Source organism: Vulpes vulpes, chromosome 7 (genome assembly GCF_048418805.1).
Source record: "Vulpes vulpes isolate BD-2025 chromosome 7, VulVul3, whole genome shotgun sequence".
Classification (NCBI taxonomy): domain Eukaryota; kingdom Metazoa; phylum Chordata; class Mammalia; order Carnivora; family Canidae; genus Vulpes; species Vulpes vulpes.
The window spans coordinates 84103623-84120705 of NC_132786.1; the positions used below are offsets into that span (position 1 = coordinate 84103623).

The 17083-nt window shown below is 34.9% G+C and overlaps 1 protein-coding gene across 2 annotated transcripts in view; it reads right to left on the bottom strand.

Annotated features, from left to right (window-relative positions):
* The window catches only part of CALCR (calcitonin receptor), a 152351-nt gene that overhangs the window by 41210 nt on the left and 94058 nt on the right, over positions 1 to 17083 (bottom strand). For both annotated transcript variants that reach the window (XM_072764282.1, XM_072764281.1), the window contains exons 4-7: positions 13106 to 13262; positions 10912 to 11022; positions 7552 to 7664; positions 4536 to 4627 (exon numbers count right to left, since the gene is read on the bottom strand). In XM_072764282.1, the coding sequence (XP_072620383.1) occupies positions 4536 to 4627; positions 7552 to 7664; positions 10912 to 11022; positions 13106 to 13262 (473 nt within the window). The remainder of the gene's footprint in view (positions 1 to 4535; positions 4628 to 7551; positions 7665 to 10911; positions 11023 to 13105; positions 13263 to 17083) is intronic.

The following is a 17083-nucleotide window of genomic DNA, read 5'->3' on the forward strand; positions in this document are numbered from 1 at the left end:
GAGTTTTGCAGATTGCATAAACCATTTTGATATCATAGGATAAGGAACAGCAGTGCTTAGTCCTTTATAAGATTGTCATTACAGTCACATTCAAAGTAAGTAAGGAAAGAAGCAAGTCATGAAACAAGTAAAAGTCATTTGAATTTATTGGTGCATGCAAAAATATGCATTGGATAACCATTGTGATCGGTACAAGTAGTCATGTGTTTCAATGTATCTCTACATTTTCCTTTACCTAGCTATCATATCTTGTTTACAATGAAAGACAAGTGAGGAGAGGGGAGGGAATGTAGAATGGATCACATTAAGACTCCAAGAAAAGTTTGAAACCCAATGCATTATATACATCTTTCCTCTCCAACAAGAGACTTTAAACCTTTGGATTTAGCACACAATCTCTATACTTAAGGAATTCCTTTTCAATCAAAATTCTTGCTTCTTTTCCTATTACTACTGTTCTATGAATGAACAGTTTGCCAAGACATGAGCAACAGTTATCTTTTGTGTCCTGTCATGTCAAGGGTGGGTTGGGAGAAAGGAGACTATCTTTGGTGCCATTGATTTAGTGGTTTCTCTGGAACAATAGGAAGACAACCAGAGATGTATAATATTGGCCACTATACAAGTACAAGATAAAGTGTTATCTCTCCATCCACCATGTAGATGTGACAGAGAATAATAGTGAATACTGAGTAAGTAGAGAGGAATCAGTATTGCTTCTGCAAGTCCCAGTGGAAACCCTCCTTTTGTGCTGATATGGCCAATGTAATGTAACATAGACAATGTAATGCAATAAAGACACCTCTTGTCTTCCAACACATATCTTTATTAACTTTCAGGCAAGAGTAATTAATATTCAAAATTTGATGATCAGCAAGGCATGAGTATCAAGCAGTCAAAATGGATGCTAATGAATGTTCGATTATTGTGCTTTCTTGAGAGAAAACAGTGAGATATTTAGTAATTTGGGACTATTCCATAGAAATGTCAATTGATAAATTCTAAGTGGAACTGATAGGATAAGTGAATTTTATTGCAAATTTGCTTAAAATGGTCAGGAAACAAAGACAAATAAATGGCAACTTATGTGACTTTCTTAAGATAGTCTTCCCTAAGGGTATCTTCATCTTAACTCTCTTATTGACATTTACTATTGGCATCTAGTAGTGAGGAGTCTTGCTGAATAAATTTGATGTTTCTATTTAATCTCTCTCCGTATTGTTGCTCCTAACTATTTTTCCTGCAAAGAAAATGAGTATATATATATATATATATATATATATATATATGAGTAATTTCCCAGATTTTTAGCAGCAAAGTATTGGCAGTTCCACAGCCTTCCGTATATTTAGTAACTTTAAATTCCTCTGCAGGCTTTCTTAGCCTGCTGGTTTGAGGGGGTCACCTGGAGGGTTATTCCTTTTTATAGACACTATAAGGCACATTTTATGAGTTAAGAGAGAGATTTCAATGAGATGATTATGAATGGGGCATTAGGTTTCAAAAGTGGAGCTGGGTGTAACTCCTCATTTTGGTTTCATGAAAGTTTTATGAAATTGATTGGATTTTGCAAAAATAACTCAAGCCTGGGAATGTAGAATTAAGCAAGGGAGTGATGATTATATTTTTGCTCAGGTTTCACACAGACGATGCCATTTAAGTGCATAAATCATAAAAGCTTCCATTGTAATAAGCAGTAAAGACCTTAAGGGTGGTGTTGAACATCTGAAAACAATTCTGGGAAAATGTTGCTAATTAAAAGATAAAATCCAGTGATAGATTAGAATTACCTTTTATTTTTTGCTTTTAATATTTATGAAATGCAAATGTATAGAAAAAAATCCGAAGATTCAGAAACATACTTTAATTTTTTAATACATTAATTTTAAGAAAATGTATGCCCTTGGTATTTTTAGTTTGGATAGGCTTAAGATAAAATTAAAAACAAGTATAAAAATCATATGTGACTGCTTTTAGATTTGAATATTTGATATCTCAGCATGTATGTTTTTCATAACCTATTTGTCTCTTGTTGTGTGTGCTCTGGAGAACAAGCTATTTCAGTTTCTGCTTTCCCATTACTGTATTCAGATTATAAATCAATAAGACTTAGTTTTCCTCCCAAGATTTAAGTTGCTGTTTGGTAGGCTTTTGGAACTGAGAGACAGTAGGACAAAATTAGGTGCTTTCTAGACAGTCTGCCCCCAAATTTGCTTGAAGGTTTGGCCAGATTAACTTTGTTCTGGGTCTAACTGGAGTTGAGAAATATTTTACTTTGCTTATGCGCTGCACTTTTAAATACACATCTTCAGTGGCTTAAAATAGAAATGAATGTTGAAGTAATATTTTTATTTTCTTTGCTGATTTGGCTCTCACATCTCATCACTTATTTAAGTGACTAAAGAAATAAAGAACTAAAAAATGTACCGTTGACATTTTTTATCTTTAAACTCCTGAATACATTTATTAGTTGCATCATTACAAATTTGGGGGCTGTTCTTTCAATTTTTTTCCTTTCAATTTTTTTCTATGGTTATATTAAAATTTTTAAAGGTTAGACTTTTAGTGACAGACTTTTTAATCAAAGTTGTATGGGAGCCATGATGATGTATTTATTCACTGTGGCCAAGTGCAATTGAAAAATGAATAGACATTCCAAGATTAATCATGCTATGTGTTTACTCTGCTATATTCTGATTATAATTGAAAATGCTCTTCTAGTCTAATTCTAGTAATTAATCCCCTATATCTTGTTGCTTTGTTTATATCTTTCTCCTGTAAACCATATATGGAAGGAGCTAATTCTCTGTTTATTTAAATTATTATTTATTTATTATTAATCACTTAACAAAAAATTTCTACCCAGTTACATTGCTTGCTCAGAATAAGAACCTTGACTATGTAAGATATAGACATAATACGATAATGGTATAAGATGAAGACAAAGATTAAAAAGGGAGGGCAGCCCGAGTGGCTCAGCAGTTTGGTGCAGCCTTCAGCCCGGGGCGTGATCCTGGGGACCCGGGATCCAGTCCCATGTCAGGCTCCCTGCATGGAGCCTGCTTCTCCCTCTGCCTGTGTCTCTGTCTCTCTCTCCCTCTCTGTGTCTCTCATGAATAAATAAATAAAATCTTAAAAAAAGATAAAAAGTATCAAGGGAAAAATAGTAGTTGTGTTCAGGGAGTGCTTATACCTCTTGGCTTAATTTTCTTTAGTATTATCATGATAATATCTTAACAAAAACCAAATTTGTTATACTATGTATGAATCACTGTATATTTAGTTACATTATCACATCTTTATTTTTTTTTAAGATTTTATTTATTTACTCATGACAGACAGAGAGAGAGAGAGACAGAGAGGCAGAGACACAGGCAGAGGAAGAAGCAGACTCTGTGCAAGGAGCCCCATGTGTACTCGATCCTTGATCCCAGGATCAGGCTCTGAGCTGAAGGCAGATGCTCAACCACTGAGCCACCCAGGCGTCCTGCATTATCACATCTTTAAAATGTGGAGGATTATTTGTAGTCTGAACCTATGAAGGAACTTTTCTTAACCATTTGTATAATACCACCACAGCTACAGAAAGTATTACTTGAAGGAAAGAGTAGTGTAGAAATTTGTCAGAATTTTCAGGAAAGGGATATAGTGACTCATGATGCCTTTGATTTAAAGAAATCACACCAAATTTAGGATGTTTCTAGGACTGAATTTAACATATATTACTATCTCACATGCATGATGAAGTCATTCCTAAAAAAAACAGACTCAAAGTTTCAAATTCTCCATTATTACAAAATCAATATTATATCAGCTTAATCATTTTGCCATAGATAATGCAATCAAGTGCATAGACATGGTCTCAGAATAGAAATCTCATTGGGATTTTACTCCTCACAGTGTCTTAGACTATAACTGCAGTTAAAATGTTCAGTTTTCGTGGGCAAAACATTGACACTTGACTCTTCTTCCAGAGATTCTCCTTGGTCCCAGCTGAGTGAGTCAGGGCCAGAAGGGAGCCTTACCTTCCTTCTATGTCTAAACACTATTCTGGTCTCACTAGCAACACTTCTTTTCTGGCCAAATAGCAACACTTCTCTTCTGGCCAAATCTGCCTGTGATACAACTCATAATTAGGCAAGGTACATTTGAGCTTCTGGCCATGGCCTCCATATTAAGGATAGAGGTAAAAGAAGAGCGTCTCCTCAATACTTCTTGCAACCTTAACCACTGTGAGTGGAGCCTAGCCTTCCACATGTTAATACAATGTACTTATGGGGTTTATAGGACTGTTTCATTCTGGGAAGGAGCCACACTGCCTTTGAAAATTATATGAATCCATCTTATTTTCCTCAGAGATGGGGTTAAAAAGCATGTTTTAATTAATTTCATTTTCCGTGCTATTTCATAACTCCCAGTGTTGTATTTCTCTTGTGGTTTGCAGAGGATCACCCTTCCCCTAACTCTTGCAGTTTGCCATTTATTTCAGTACCTTAAAGAAGAAAATAAAAAGCAGATGCTATGAGGCTACTTACTTGAAAAACACGAAAATCCCCAGCGAAATCACCAAGGTGAAAATCGACAAAGAATGGCCCACAATAGCCAAGTAGTACAGAACATATGCATTCTGAAACAACAAGAACAGAACAGTTATAAAAATAAACAGGCAAATAAATGATAGTAGAGGAGGGAAAATAGTTTCTATTTTTAATATTCGTGTAAATCAACAACTGTTCTCGTCCTTTAAAAAATCTACCAGAATGGTAACAAATGTTTCAGATAATTAAATTATATTGAATCATAATATTTGGGATTAAGAGGTTAAATATTATAAGATTATCAGTTATATTAGAATATGCATGATAGGGTGGGAAGAATCTAAGACTGGAGTCATCAGAGCTATTCTTTTTTTTTTTTTTTATCAGAGCTATTCTTACTCAGAGTACTCATCCTTAAATCTTTGTGTGACTCTCATAAGTCAGTCTGTTCACCTCTCTAGGTCTCAGTAGTCCTCATCTCTAAAATAATTTGGTCAAAGTCAATGATTTTTCAAACAGTTATATGCTGCTTATAAGAAACATCATTAACTACTGGGATACAGAAATATTGACTATAAAAGGATGAGAAAAGCTGATCTTGGTAAACACTAACCACAAGAAAACTGGTGTCATCCAGGTCCAGATGTTAATTCAGGAAGACAGACGATTTTTAATTTCTATTAACCTAATAATATAAACTCAAACCACATGAAACATAAAGCAAAAACTGACATCACTTAGTAATCAACAGAGCATATGATACAAATGCAGTGTAGATATGTTGGATAATTTCTGTGAAGTTTTTTAATTCCTGGGAGAAATGTGGCATTTATGTACAAATAATTAGGCTTCAACATTTGATTCTTGTCAATTTCCTTGTGAAGAGCCTGATATTGAAGCACTGATTCTGCTAAAAGGCCCTCAAAGCATGCAGAGTCTTTTGTTTGGTGATATGCATTATTGCTGGACAGAAACAAATATTGCCTTTCTAGGCGTTGAAATTTCAAAATGAACTAATCAACCTCTCTTGAATTGTGGCTGTTGAACCAGTTGATGGGGTATTTACATATTATTTGACACTTTCAGTATACTACTCTCCTAATAGCACCCTGTTTATCCTTGCACAAATGATTACAAAGTTGGAATAGTTGGCTTATAGCTAGAGATGTTAAGGACTTCAAAATAGCTTATACTCTCTTTCTTAGAAAATATTTAGGAATCTTTGCAAGGAAACAAATACTCATCTCCTAACTTTTCTCCCACCAATTCACTTTCTGGCTACTTTTCTAACTTCCCCACTAGACAAAACCATGAGTGGCACTTTCTATGAGTTCTTCCTTTTAAGGAATTCACCATATAGAATCCCCTTGCCATTTAAAATACTGTTTTTAATTTGGATATATACCCATGACTCTATCCTCTGTCATGACTTTATTTTTATCTCTGTATATTTATTTCTAAGAAAACTTTATATAACTTAATTCATTTTCTTTCAGTTGCCTCCAGAATACTTTAAAAATATTTATTCTTCTGAAACAAAGTTGTCTAAATGTGTAAGATTAAACCAACAGCTCATAATTTAGTTGCCATTCTTGGTGTCATTCTTAAGACTGAGAAACACTTTTTTAAAAATACTAAGTTGGTTTCTTTGAAAAACATATATTTTTTGCCTGTTTGTAGCTGGAAGATTTGTGCAAAGAATTTCAACCATTATGTTAGGTGTGTGGAGGGGAACATTAACTCTTAAAATATTTTATTACTATCTCAGACGTGGCCAGAGTGAGAAGATGACAAATATGGCAGCACTAAGAATTATTTATTTGGATCTGCACTCTTTGTAACAATTCAGTTAACAAGTTTACTATTTTTTTCTGTAAAATCATAATCAGCCCTCATTCAGGAATTCCTTATTTGGTGACATGGAGTTTCAATCAGATCTTATTAAGTAAATAGCTCTCCATTAGGATGTAGACATGCATCTGATTCTCAGGGGTGACTAAGTAATTTGTAAAGGGGTAACAGGCTTTGGTGCCCCCAGCCTGTGCCTGTGACAAGATATTCCCCTAGTCTCTAGTCAGCTGGTCTCTAAGCTACCTATTCATCTTGTTTGCTTTTTGTTCTTGCTTGTTTTGTTTTTAATAAAGGAAAATTTTCTATACTCCTAAATCCGCTCTATAATTAACAGAAGTAGTGATGTGCTTTTAGCTTCCAACTTAGTAATTATTTAGCATACAGGCTGTCTTTGAAGGAAACAACAGATTTCTGTTGCAATGCCAGGGCTGCTCAGGGATAGCCTGTGTGGTTAAGTACTGATCCACTGTTTCTCCCAGCAACATGGGGAGAAGAGGCTGATTGTCGGCTTAGGGATTCTTTTTTTCAGATTTCTCATGCATTTGGAGAGTAGGTAGGTATCTGGATTTTTTCCGTTGGCTTAAATGCTTCCAAGCAGAGATGATATTACACATATTTAATAGGCACTAAGATATAAATTCCAACAAATCAGAACAGACTAAACTGCCACACCTGTATCAACTGGCTGATAAGAAGCCTTTATTCTAAGGGTTCCTTCAAGTCCTGATAGTAAAACTATAATGGGCTTCTTGGGGCAGGGAAGGGGGGAGCAGCTGTCAACTTTGTGACTTGGGAAAAAAATCTATAATTCTGGAACTCTTTCTGTAGAAGAGAGATCTTAGAAAGTCCCTGGAAATGCTGCCTGATGTGTAGCATCTGGGGGAATCCCATCATCTCTTCTATGGACACTATTTCCCTCAGTATAAATGACCTGATTCTATATGCTCGAGGAACTCTTTGACACTAAGTGCCAACCAAGAAGTAAAATATCATTTTCTCTAATGCTACTTCATAGAGTCCCTAGAACTCACAGGCCATGATCTGATTTCCTTCTATAGAATAGGTTAGCTTTTCAGTAGCAGGTGTTTTATAGTCATGCATGCATTTCTGTGTAAAAATAATGGCATTCTCTCCCAATACTGAGATTTGAAATAGAACCTACCTTCAGTTTCTCAGGAGTGAAAGCATTACACATAGTATAGTTGGACCAGGTTCGATTGTTCTCAGGATGTTTATACCAATCCCCTTTTTCATCACAGTATTTTGTAACCTTTTCTGTTAATGAAACATAACAGTTATTACATTACTATCTCAAAATACCAAGAAGGAAAAATAAAGCTTAAGAGCCATTGCACAATTTTTCATCACTTTATAGAACTTGAATATGAATATAGGCCAATAGACACTACCACGAATCATGCATTTTACAAGATGTTTTAGTATGTGTTGTCTTGTTTAGTATGTGTTGTCAGCAGAGCCACATAAAGCAAATGTTCCCATCTCTATTTTACAAACAGGAAGCAGAGAGTGAGTTTGAAGTCACTAGATAGTGGGTCAGCTAGGATTTACTCTCAAGTCCATCGCACTAAAAAGTGCTTCCTATACCGTAGCTAGTATTTTTAAACAAACCTTACATTTTTTATTTTAGATAGGAACTATGTGAGAATGGCAAGACCATACTTTCCTTCATTTATATGCAATATGTATTTATTAGGTTGACTGTATGGAACCGTAGATTCGTTTGTATGTACTCCAAATTGTACTCCAACAATTATTTCAAGCAGATGAAAAAACACATTTTTCAAGCAAAAGATGTTTTCAAGCAACCTGTTAGAATCATCATTGCTTAATGTATATGTGTTAGAAAGTTAAATAGAAAAATTTTTAATTGTGAATTTGCTGAGACAATCATTGGACAAAAACTATTTAAAGAATCACCATTGGATACCAACAATATTTCAAAAAAGGGTTAGGACTAAACAGAATAGAAAAACTGGTATTGACAATTGGTCAATGATTTTGCTGATGCTCTTAGTCAATGATGACCATTCCAAGCTTATTTGCAATTTCTAAAAAGTGGTTTGTATTGAAGCATTTTATATTTATTATATTGTCAGAAAGTAGCTTATTATTTTATCAAAAGGAAGTTTTAACAGAGTTATTTAGCTATATAAGGCAAAATACATTCTATGGAGGAGGGAGGGGTATACTTCCTGAAAAAGTCCATTCTAATCACTTCTACAAGACTGTAGAAGATACTATTTTGTTCTGATGTTACTAAAGTCTGGATCTAGGGGTTTCCTGGAAATGCATTTCCTGCATTTCCTTATCCATTGCAGCTAGAAGATTTGAGTCCTCTTCCACTTGGCAAATCTTTCAACATCTGAAGAAAGGATATGACTACCCTAACTTCCCTTTCCAAACCAAACATCCCCTTTTACTCACACTACACAGCTTGGTGTTCCTTCACAACCTGGAGTCACTCTGCATGTGCTCGATACTGGTATTTCGCTCTGAAATAGTTTTAAGTTTGGACTGCCCCCATGAAGAACACAGCATTCTTATTTCACTCCAGATCCACATGGGGGAGCTTTTTACAGATTCTCAGGCCCAATCCACAGAGATTCAAATTTCCTTATCTGAAGAGGTATCCAGGCATCAGCATTTTTAAAAGGCTCACCCATTCCAAAGGGTAGCAGGGTTGAGAATCATTGTCCTAAACTATTTGTTAACCATCTTGGATCTGTGCCATTAACGCTGATTAAGTGTTTGATGCCTTAAGTACCTCCTTGTTAAATGTGCTTTTTACATTCTAGCTTATTCCTTCAGGCTACCAGCCTCTTTTGAATTTCAACACTGTTATTCACTCTATTACTACCTTTTACCAAGCACTTTGTCTAAAATGAAATCTCTGTCATTTCATTAAACTGTTTTGTTTATCATTAAAATATAGTGTTGGGTCAATGAAGTCCTAAAGAATTTCAATTTGTTGAATATAGGTATTTTTAAGATGTGTTTTTCTTTTGAAGTGGATTTGTCCCCCACTTGAGAGAGTTCTTTCTAAAAACCAGGCTGATAAAATGGATTTATGCCAGGAAATCCCTATTTTGCTGACCAAAAACTTGTCTTTTAGTCAATAATTATGACCACTTTGGCAAGAGCCCATTGCTGCTCTGGAATGGCCTTGTAGCCTCAATTGCAGAAAAGCTCTTTATGCCAATCAAGTTATCTCTAATGTAGTTGTCAAATCAAGATGAACAAAGCATCATTTATTGGGAAGAGTCAATAAAAGCCAGAAAGATGATCATCAAAGAGCACTGAGTTAGAGTTTACAGGAATGTAGTGCTGAGCAGGGCAGAGCACTCAGCCCTTCCTCTTTACACGATGAGAATTTTCAGAAGTGGCTGGCCTGAACTGGTTTTAAAGTAGCCCCCTGTAATCTCATTTTCATTATCTCAGCTTTAATGGGGTAGAATTTTGGATCTCATTCTTGTTAGAAGCGCCAAAAGCGTCTCTTAAACATTGACACAGGGAAAGAGTAATTGCTCTGCTCTAATCTAGATCCTGGAAACTTTCTTGCCTAGATTTTACTATTTGACAATTGTTTTCTTTTCTTTTCTTTTTTCTTTTCTTTTCTTTTCTTGTCTTTTCTTTTCTTTTCTTTTCTTTTCTTTTCTTTTCTTTCTTTCTTTTCTTTTCTTTTCTTTTCTTTCTTTTCTTTTTTTCTTTTCTTTTCTTTTCTTCTTTCTTTCTTTCTTTCTTTCTTTCTTTCTTTCTTTCTTCTTTCTTCTTTCTCTTTTTTTTTTTAAGATTTTATTTATTTATTCATGACAGACGGGGGTGTTGGGGGGCAGAGAGAGGCAGAGGGAGAAGCAGGCTCCATGCAGGGAGCCTGACAGGAACCTCTGGGCCACCAGGGCTGCCCAATTGTTTTCTTTCTTAAGTGATGTTTTCACTTTTGGTCTATGCGCAGTATAAGCTCCTATCATTCATCGTCAGTGAGCAAAAGTAAACAGAAGGGCTGGTTGACCTGGAAAGGTGGTAGAAACTGACGAAACAAATCTTGGGAAAATCTGAAAGTCAGGGTTTCCATTGTGCATTCTATCTTAGCCCAGTATACCCAAAGTCTAGATCAAGTATTTGCATAAGTCACCAAATAGGAGACAATTGAAAACTGAAAAACAACCACATTTAAGTAAAACTTCACGGAGTTAAAATAAATTTAAATTTTATTAAAATTTAATATTAATATTTAAAATGTGTAAAACTTTAACTTTTATTTGGAATTTAAGACCAACGTGCACAACTGACCAGTAATGTAACCTAAAAAATAAGGAGAACTTGAAATATTTCTATACCTGGGTAATATTTCAAGTAAGGAAATGCTTCAGAAAGTGCTGAAACATGTAGAGTATGATTAGATAGGTATCTTTTATATCTGATTTTCTCTTCAGAACCCTGAAAATTCTAAAAGCTTCAAAAAGCTTCATAGCAAAATATGAAATAAAAATAAACATTTTACCTGATGGATCAAAGTCTGGAAAATAATCTGGGCAGTACTGATGGGATAATACTCCAGCCGGTGTATCATCCCAGCACAGCCATCCATCCCAGGTGCGGTTGCAATATGGACCTGATTATTCAGAAAGAAATTAATATTAAAGTTTGAAAGTGTTGCAGAATTATCAGCAGGATTTAACAGTGTTCAATAGGATCTAACTATTTAATAGTTATTCTGGAGCTCTCTACTTGCACTTGAAAATATTAAAAAGAACAAGAGCAACAAAATAAAGATAATTAACTTTACTAACTCTTAATCAAATTTACATTTTTATAGAGTTTTTTCCATTTGCTTTTCAAAAGACATACATGTCATCTGTATGGAATCTTTCCACCAAATCTTTCCTTTAATGTATCACCAGAAATGCTGCAAAGAAATCTTGTGAAAGTATATGCAATATCACCCCTGGATAAGAGGCTTAACTTGAACAAACTATATGGCTATGGAACAGATAGATGCTACTAACCATTAACCTTAAGAGGGGTTGCCTTGGATAGTTCTATTTTTTTTTTAAGATTTATTTATTTATTTGAGGGAGAGAGAAAGAGAGTCCACATGCATGCACAAGAGCAGGGAAGAGGCAGAGGGTAAGGGAGGAAGAAAAATCTCAAGCAGATTCCCTGCTGAGCGAGGAGCCTGATGACATGGGTCTCAATCTCAGGACCCTGAGCTGAAATCAGGAGTCAGATCCTTAACTGACTAAGCCACCATCCCTTGGATAGTTCTATTCTTAATCCAAGGGTTTAAAGTTTAATTGTTCAAAATTCCTATTGGAGATGCATTTGTAGATAGTTAATAGATCACTTATATAACTAGTCTTATTATTTTAGAATCACACTTTGTCAGTGGCTAAAATAATGCTCAGTTTGAGCAGTTTTTGTATTTATCAACATTGGCTCTGAGTGGTTTCTCACTGCTTTCAAAATTTAATCTACCTTAAAACATGAAGATCTGCCTCTATAAAGCTATTCAAAAGAATAAGACTCAGTCTTTGAAGTCAGTCAAAAGAAAGAAAGAAAGAAAGAAAGAAAAAAAGAGAGAAAAAAGAAAAAAGAAAAGAAAGAAAATCTTAAAATAATGATCATAGTACAAAAATTCAAGCTTCCAAAATGATTAATACTGAAGTGAAGGAGGCTGCTCTCACCTGGCCTCTGAAAATAAATTTTGTGTTTTTGTTGTTTCATTTACTTCAGAGGAATGGTTTGTCTTTGGGCAGAGTTGCATCTAATGACTTTTCAGGTTCTTAAAAAACACTGAAACTACCATAGACAGAAGAATAACATGTATCTGTCTTTTAATGGTCTTGAGTTTTGTTTAAAGGAAAATGGTAAAAAACAAAACAAAACAAAAAACAAAATAAAGGAAAATGGTAAAAATAGGAATTAGAAATTAAAACTTTAACTATTTGAAGGCAAACAATTTGTAGAAATAGAATATACTTAGAAGATTTTCCACCCTACCAAGCAGTGTTATCTTAGAATATACAACGGTGTAGAAGATCTCGTTGGGACTTTTCAAATGCTTTAGGGGACAGGGCAGAGAACTGAAATGGAAGTAGTAATGTCTGGCCATCACATAGCCTTCTATAGCTAATAGAATGTGCTTGGCCCTGAAAACATTTGAACAGTCACATAGAGTATTCTAGAGAAGGTGATAGGTAAACAATGCCTCTGCCTAGGAGAGAGCTTTTTCTAATTCCTCTGGGAAATGTGGGTAGAAAAGAGGAAGGAATAGCAGGAGTTGCCAACCAATTGACAGTTAAGGGAAGATACTGCCTAATTAACCCAACCAAGACAAGGTTTTGACAGGATTCACCTGAGGCTAATTCTCTGCCCACCATTTTCCACTTCCCTTCCTGTCATTTTCCAATTCCTCCATCACTTAATCCTGTATTGTTCCTACTTGCCAGGCACGAATACTGAGTTATTGTAATAATTTTGTCAAGAAGTTCAGTTGTTAGCCCAAAACCAGTTGGGTGAACTTGGGTAAAGAAAGTAGACATGTCTCTAGCATGAAATACACAAACATACCATAGCTTGAAAACCACTGTTAAAACTGCTGGCATATTAAAATTAGCCAACACATATTTATCCACAGAAGAAAATAAGGCTTTAATGATGTTTGAAATCATGTTTGCATACATCCTTCTTTTTACCTTCTCCTTGGTATGGGGGTAACTGCTGCATGCGGTCATAGCATTTGTACTGCGCATCTGACATTTTCTTTCGTCCTAGGACGTATAGAAATGGCTCGGACTCCATATTGGGAGGATAGGTGTCATTTGAAGTAGCAGGAAGAACTGGGGTTGGGTGCTGTATTAAAAAGAAAAATCAGTTACTTATAGAGAGCAGGAATGGGTGTAATAGAAAAAAATGAAACAATCAAAAAGTTTGAAAACATTTTCCTTCATGAGCAACAATTATTGATGGTCTCCATGTAGGATATTTTTCTTCATAACTAAAAAGTATATTTATACTTCATCTACAACTTCTACCTGCAAATTTCATATTTGCATTCATTCTATTCACTACTGAAAATGTATAGAACCCACCCAAACTCATGCACCTCTTTATCATATAAGACTGTTTTAATTTTATTATCACTGTAAAGTTTAGAAGTAAACAAAACAAATAACCTGATTTCCAAAAAACACTAATATTAAATCAATTTTGCCTTCTTTGGAACTTCTAATAACCATGAGTCATGCTATTAAAAATAGATATATTCGTGCAATAAATAAGCTTTTATATTGAATTATTTCAGCTTTTTAAAAATTTGTGCTTAGATTATGTACACTGCCAAAAATTCACTTGCTATTCCATAAAACAAAAAAAATCTGTTCTTCTGAGATAGTTGGATAATTGGCCTTAATATCTTTAAATTGGTTTCATCAGTATATGACCTACACAGGGTAATTTATTTCACTGCTGAAAATCAATGTAAATCTTAAATATTTCTCTTAGCATTTCTGCATTTTTGGTACAGGCTGCATTGGTCATGATCACCGTCTAACACATCATCCTAAATTGTATTTATGTAGATTTCAATTTCTTTCATGGCCATGATGTTTTTGGTGGTGCTTGAATCTGTTATTTTCTATATCCATGTTCTGCATAGAGAATTTTTTGAAGAAGACTGAAAGCTTCAGTCTGCACTGACTATTCTTCTTCTGAAGTTAAGAATACTCCTTGCTCTAACACACCTGTTAAACACATTTTTATTTGGCCTTATTCTGTCTAAATTATTCTAAGATTGAAGTTTCCCCAAATGTATTGGTGGCAAAAATAGTGTAATGTACTTTCCTCTATTTCTTACAGTCTCTAAAACAAACTCACTTTTATTAAGTTGACTTGTATACATCAGGTTACTCATAGCAGAACTGCAGTGTTTTTCAGTGTATGTTGTATAGACATGGCATCCTGTCCTATAAGATAGCGTGGGGCTAAATGCTAAACTGTACAATGAATAATACAACAAAAACTCAGAACAGACAGAGGGCATGGAATAAGAATGGTCAGGGACTTTGAATTTGAATTTGAATTGGACTTTGAGTGGCTGCACAGGCAGAGGAGAGGGAAGGCTTTTTGGATAGGGGGAAAGGAATGCATCTAAGTCCCAGAGGTGGGAAATGCCATGTGTGAGACACTGTATGGAAACCATCCTTCTTGGAGGAGAGCATCTTTGGGGGTTAGTAAGAAATGGAGTCAAGGAAAATCAGATAATATAGAGCCCTGAAAAGATGAACACTAAGTGCATGGTGCAATGCAAGGCTCAGTACATTTTAGCTAATATTAAAACATGACAAAATAAAGGTGTCATGCAGGTTTTTGATCAGAGAAGATTGGGAAAGGAGAGTGCTAGTAAAATTCATGTGGTGGGCATGAGATGTCCATAGATCAGAGCTGCGGAGGGAGCCAGGAAGCAGAAGGCATGGACTAGACCACTGCATGAGGGAACAGGGGAGCACAACCCTCAGCACTTGTTCAAATAATAAAAACATACATTTGAATATAAGGAATGGAGAACAGTAATAGTCAAATAGCTCTGATATTTTAACCTATATAGTAGGAAAAAATGGGAGTGCTCTGAGAAAGGAGAACTTGGGAAAGGAAAACCTTACTATGGGAAGAAGGTAAGTTCTCTTTTGTACTTTATCTAAAGGTGCCAGCAAGCCATCTAAGTAGAAATTGCTTGCAACAGAAGAGGGTGAGTACTTATTACTGTGATAGCTCCAGATGGACACTTACTCTGAATACAGCTGATACTACTTTTTAAATATTAGGATTATTTCCAATCCTAATGCCTCTTGAATGTATGACAGAGAAAAGAGAAATTAATGTACAGACAGGAATTATTTAAAATGTACAAATCCTTTACCAATGTATTTGAACATCATTCTGTTGTCATATGACTCTATCTTACTGGCTTTAAGACCAATAAATCAGCAAATATTCATTAAACCCGATAAGCCAAGCATTATGCTAGATGCTGACAATACAGTGCTGAATAAAACAAGCATAGATCCTGCCCTCATGGAGCTTACAGACTAGCAAGAAAGACCAACATTATAAAATATTTTCTGACACCAGAAATTTTGTTAAAGGTAAAGAACTGTCAATCATCAACTGCTCAGATATTCCTTCAGGAATTGGAATGTGGTTTGGGAGTAAAAAGTATATATTTTGAAGAGATTTCATTTTAAGGCTTTATTTTGGATTGTATTAGTCTAAATTTGTATGAATGTATGCATCTGTGTGTGTTTTAATGATCTCACTGAAGATCATATAAGCATGGTATTTAATAGATCATTGTGGCCTCCCAATAAGAGATATTAATTATAGGTTAACCTTATGCACCTATTTAGATTCCTTGTAGCTCTATTCTTAGAATCTTTAATTGACATGAGAATTATCACTTGATATATCATTTATTTCTGGTTCATTTTCTCATATTCAAATCAAATGAGAAGATGGAATGTGATGTTATATATATATACATACATACTTTCTGTCACTTATATTAGATATTTGAGACATTAGGGACCATTTTGTTTAAGTTTGGCATTCCTTCCAGAAGTAACATTCTGAATTCTATCTTTACATGGACTGGGCAACCAGCTAAGAAATGTTCCTGTGCTAGATGGAAATTCATGGAAGCCATGGGGAGGCATTATGTGCAAGGATATCAAGAGGAAAACCCTGTGCTTGTATTTTCAATTACAGTATTATTTGTTTTAATGCAGTTTTAACATCAATAACAGTATAGATATGACCATCTGAAAGAGCAGGTGTAGTTCATGTAGACGATAGTAGCATCAATCTTATCATTCTTGCAATATTGAAACAAACTCCAGTGAACTTGGTTTGGAGCCTGGTTCAATAGAGATTGTTTCAACACTGAAGGAATGAGAAATTAGAACTTCTGTCTGTCGTAGATGAGCCATAGTAATCTGAGTCCGCTCCTCATCTGGTTCGTGTGTGAGCATTGACGATGGAATTTTTCCAGTGGTAACTGAATGTTTCAGTGGATTTCTTCTGAAAATAACAGACACATTGAGGCATGCTGTCTATCACGTAGATATAGATAGATAACCCTTTTATATATACATATATATAATATATATTTCCAATAATGGAGTTACTACTGCTTAAAATAATACATATACAAATTTTATGAAGTTCACTGGACATATAAACTTTTTGTTGATGATTTTGTACCAATAAAAATGGCTAGTGAGGTAGTATATAGTTCTCAGCAATATTAGGCAAAATAGAAGCAGTAGTGATTAGATAAGACTACCAAACAATGTGAAAGACTTAAAGATATTTTACTTATCATAAGTATTATATTTATATATATTTATATATATATATTTGGGGGCATAAATAAATATTTTATGCTCACATGAGTATAGAGATGAGATATTAAGGGCACATTGTTTTTGTGGATAAAGACTGGTGTTCAAAATTTGCATGCAAGCCACCTTACATGATTTTTCCAAAGCAAAACAAAAAACAAGCTCTTAATTGTTGTCCTATGTAGCAGTTTAGCCGCCGTATATGTGATGTCACTCCTAAAGGTTCAAGTAAATGGCGCCACACATACGGCCACCAAGCTGCCACCAATACCTGCA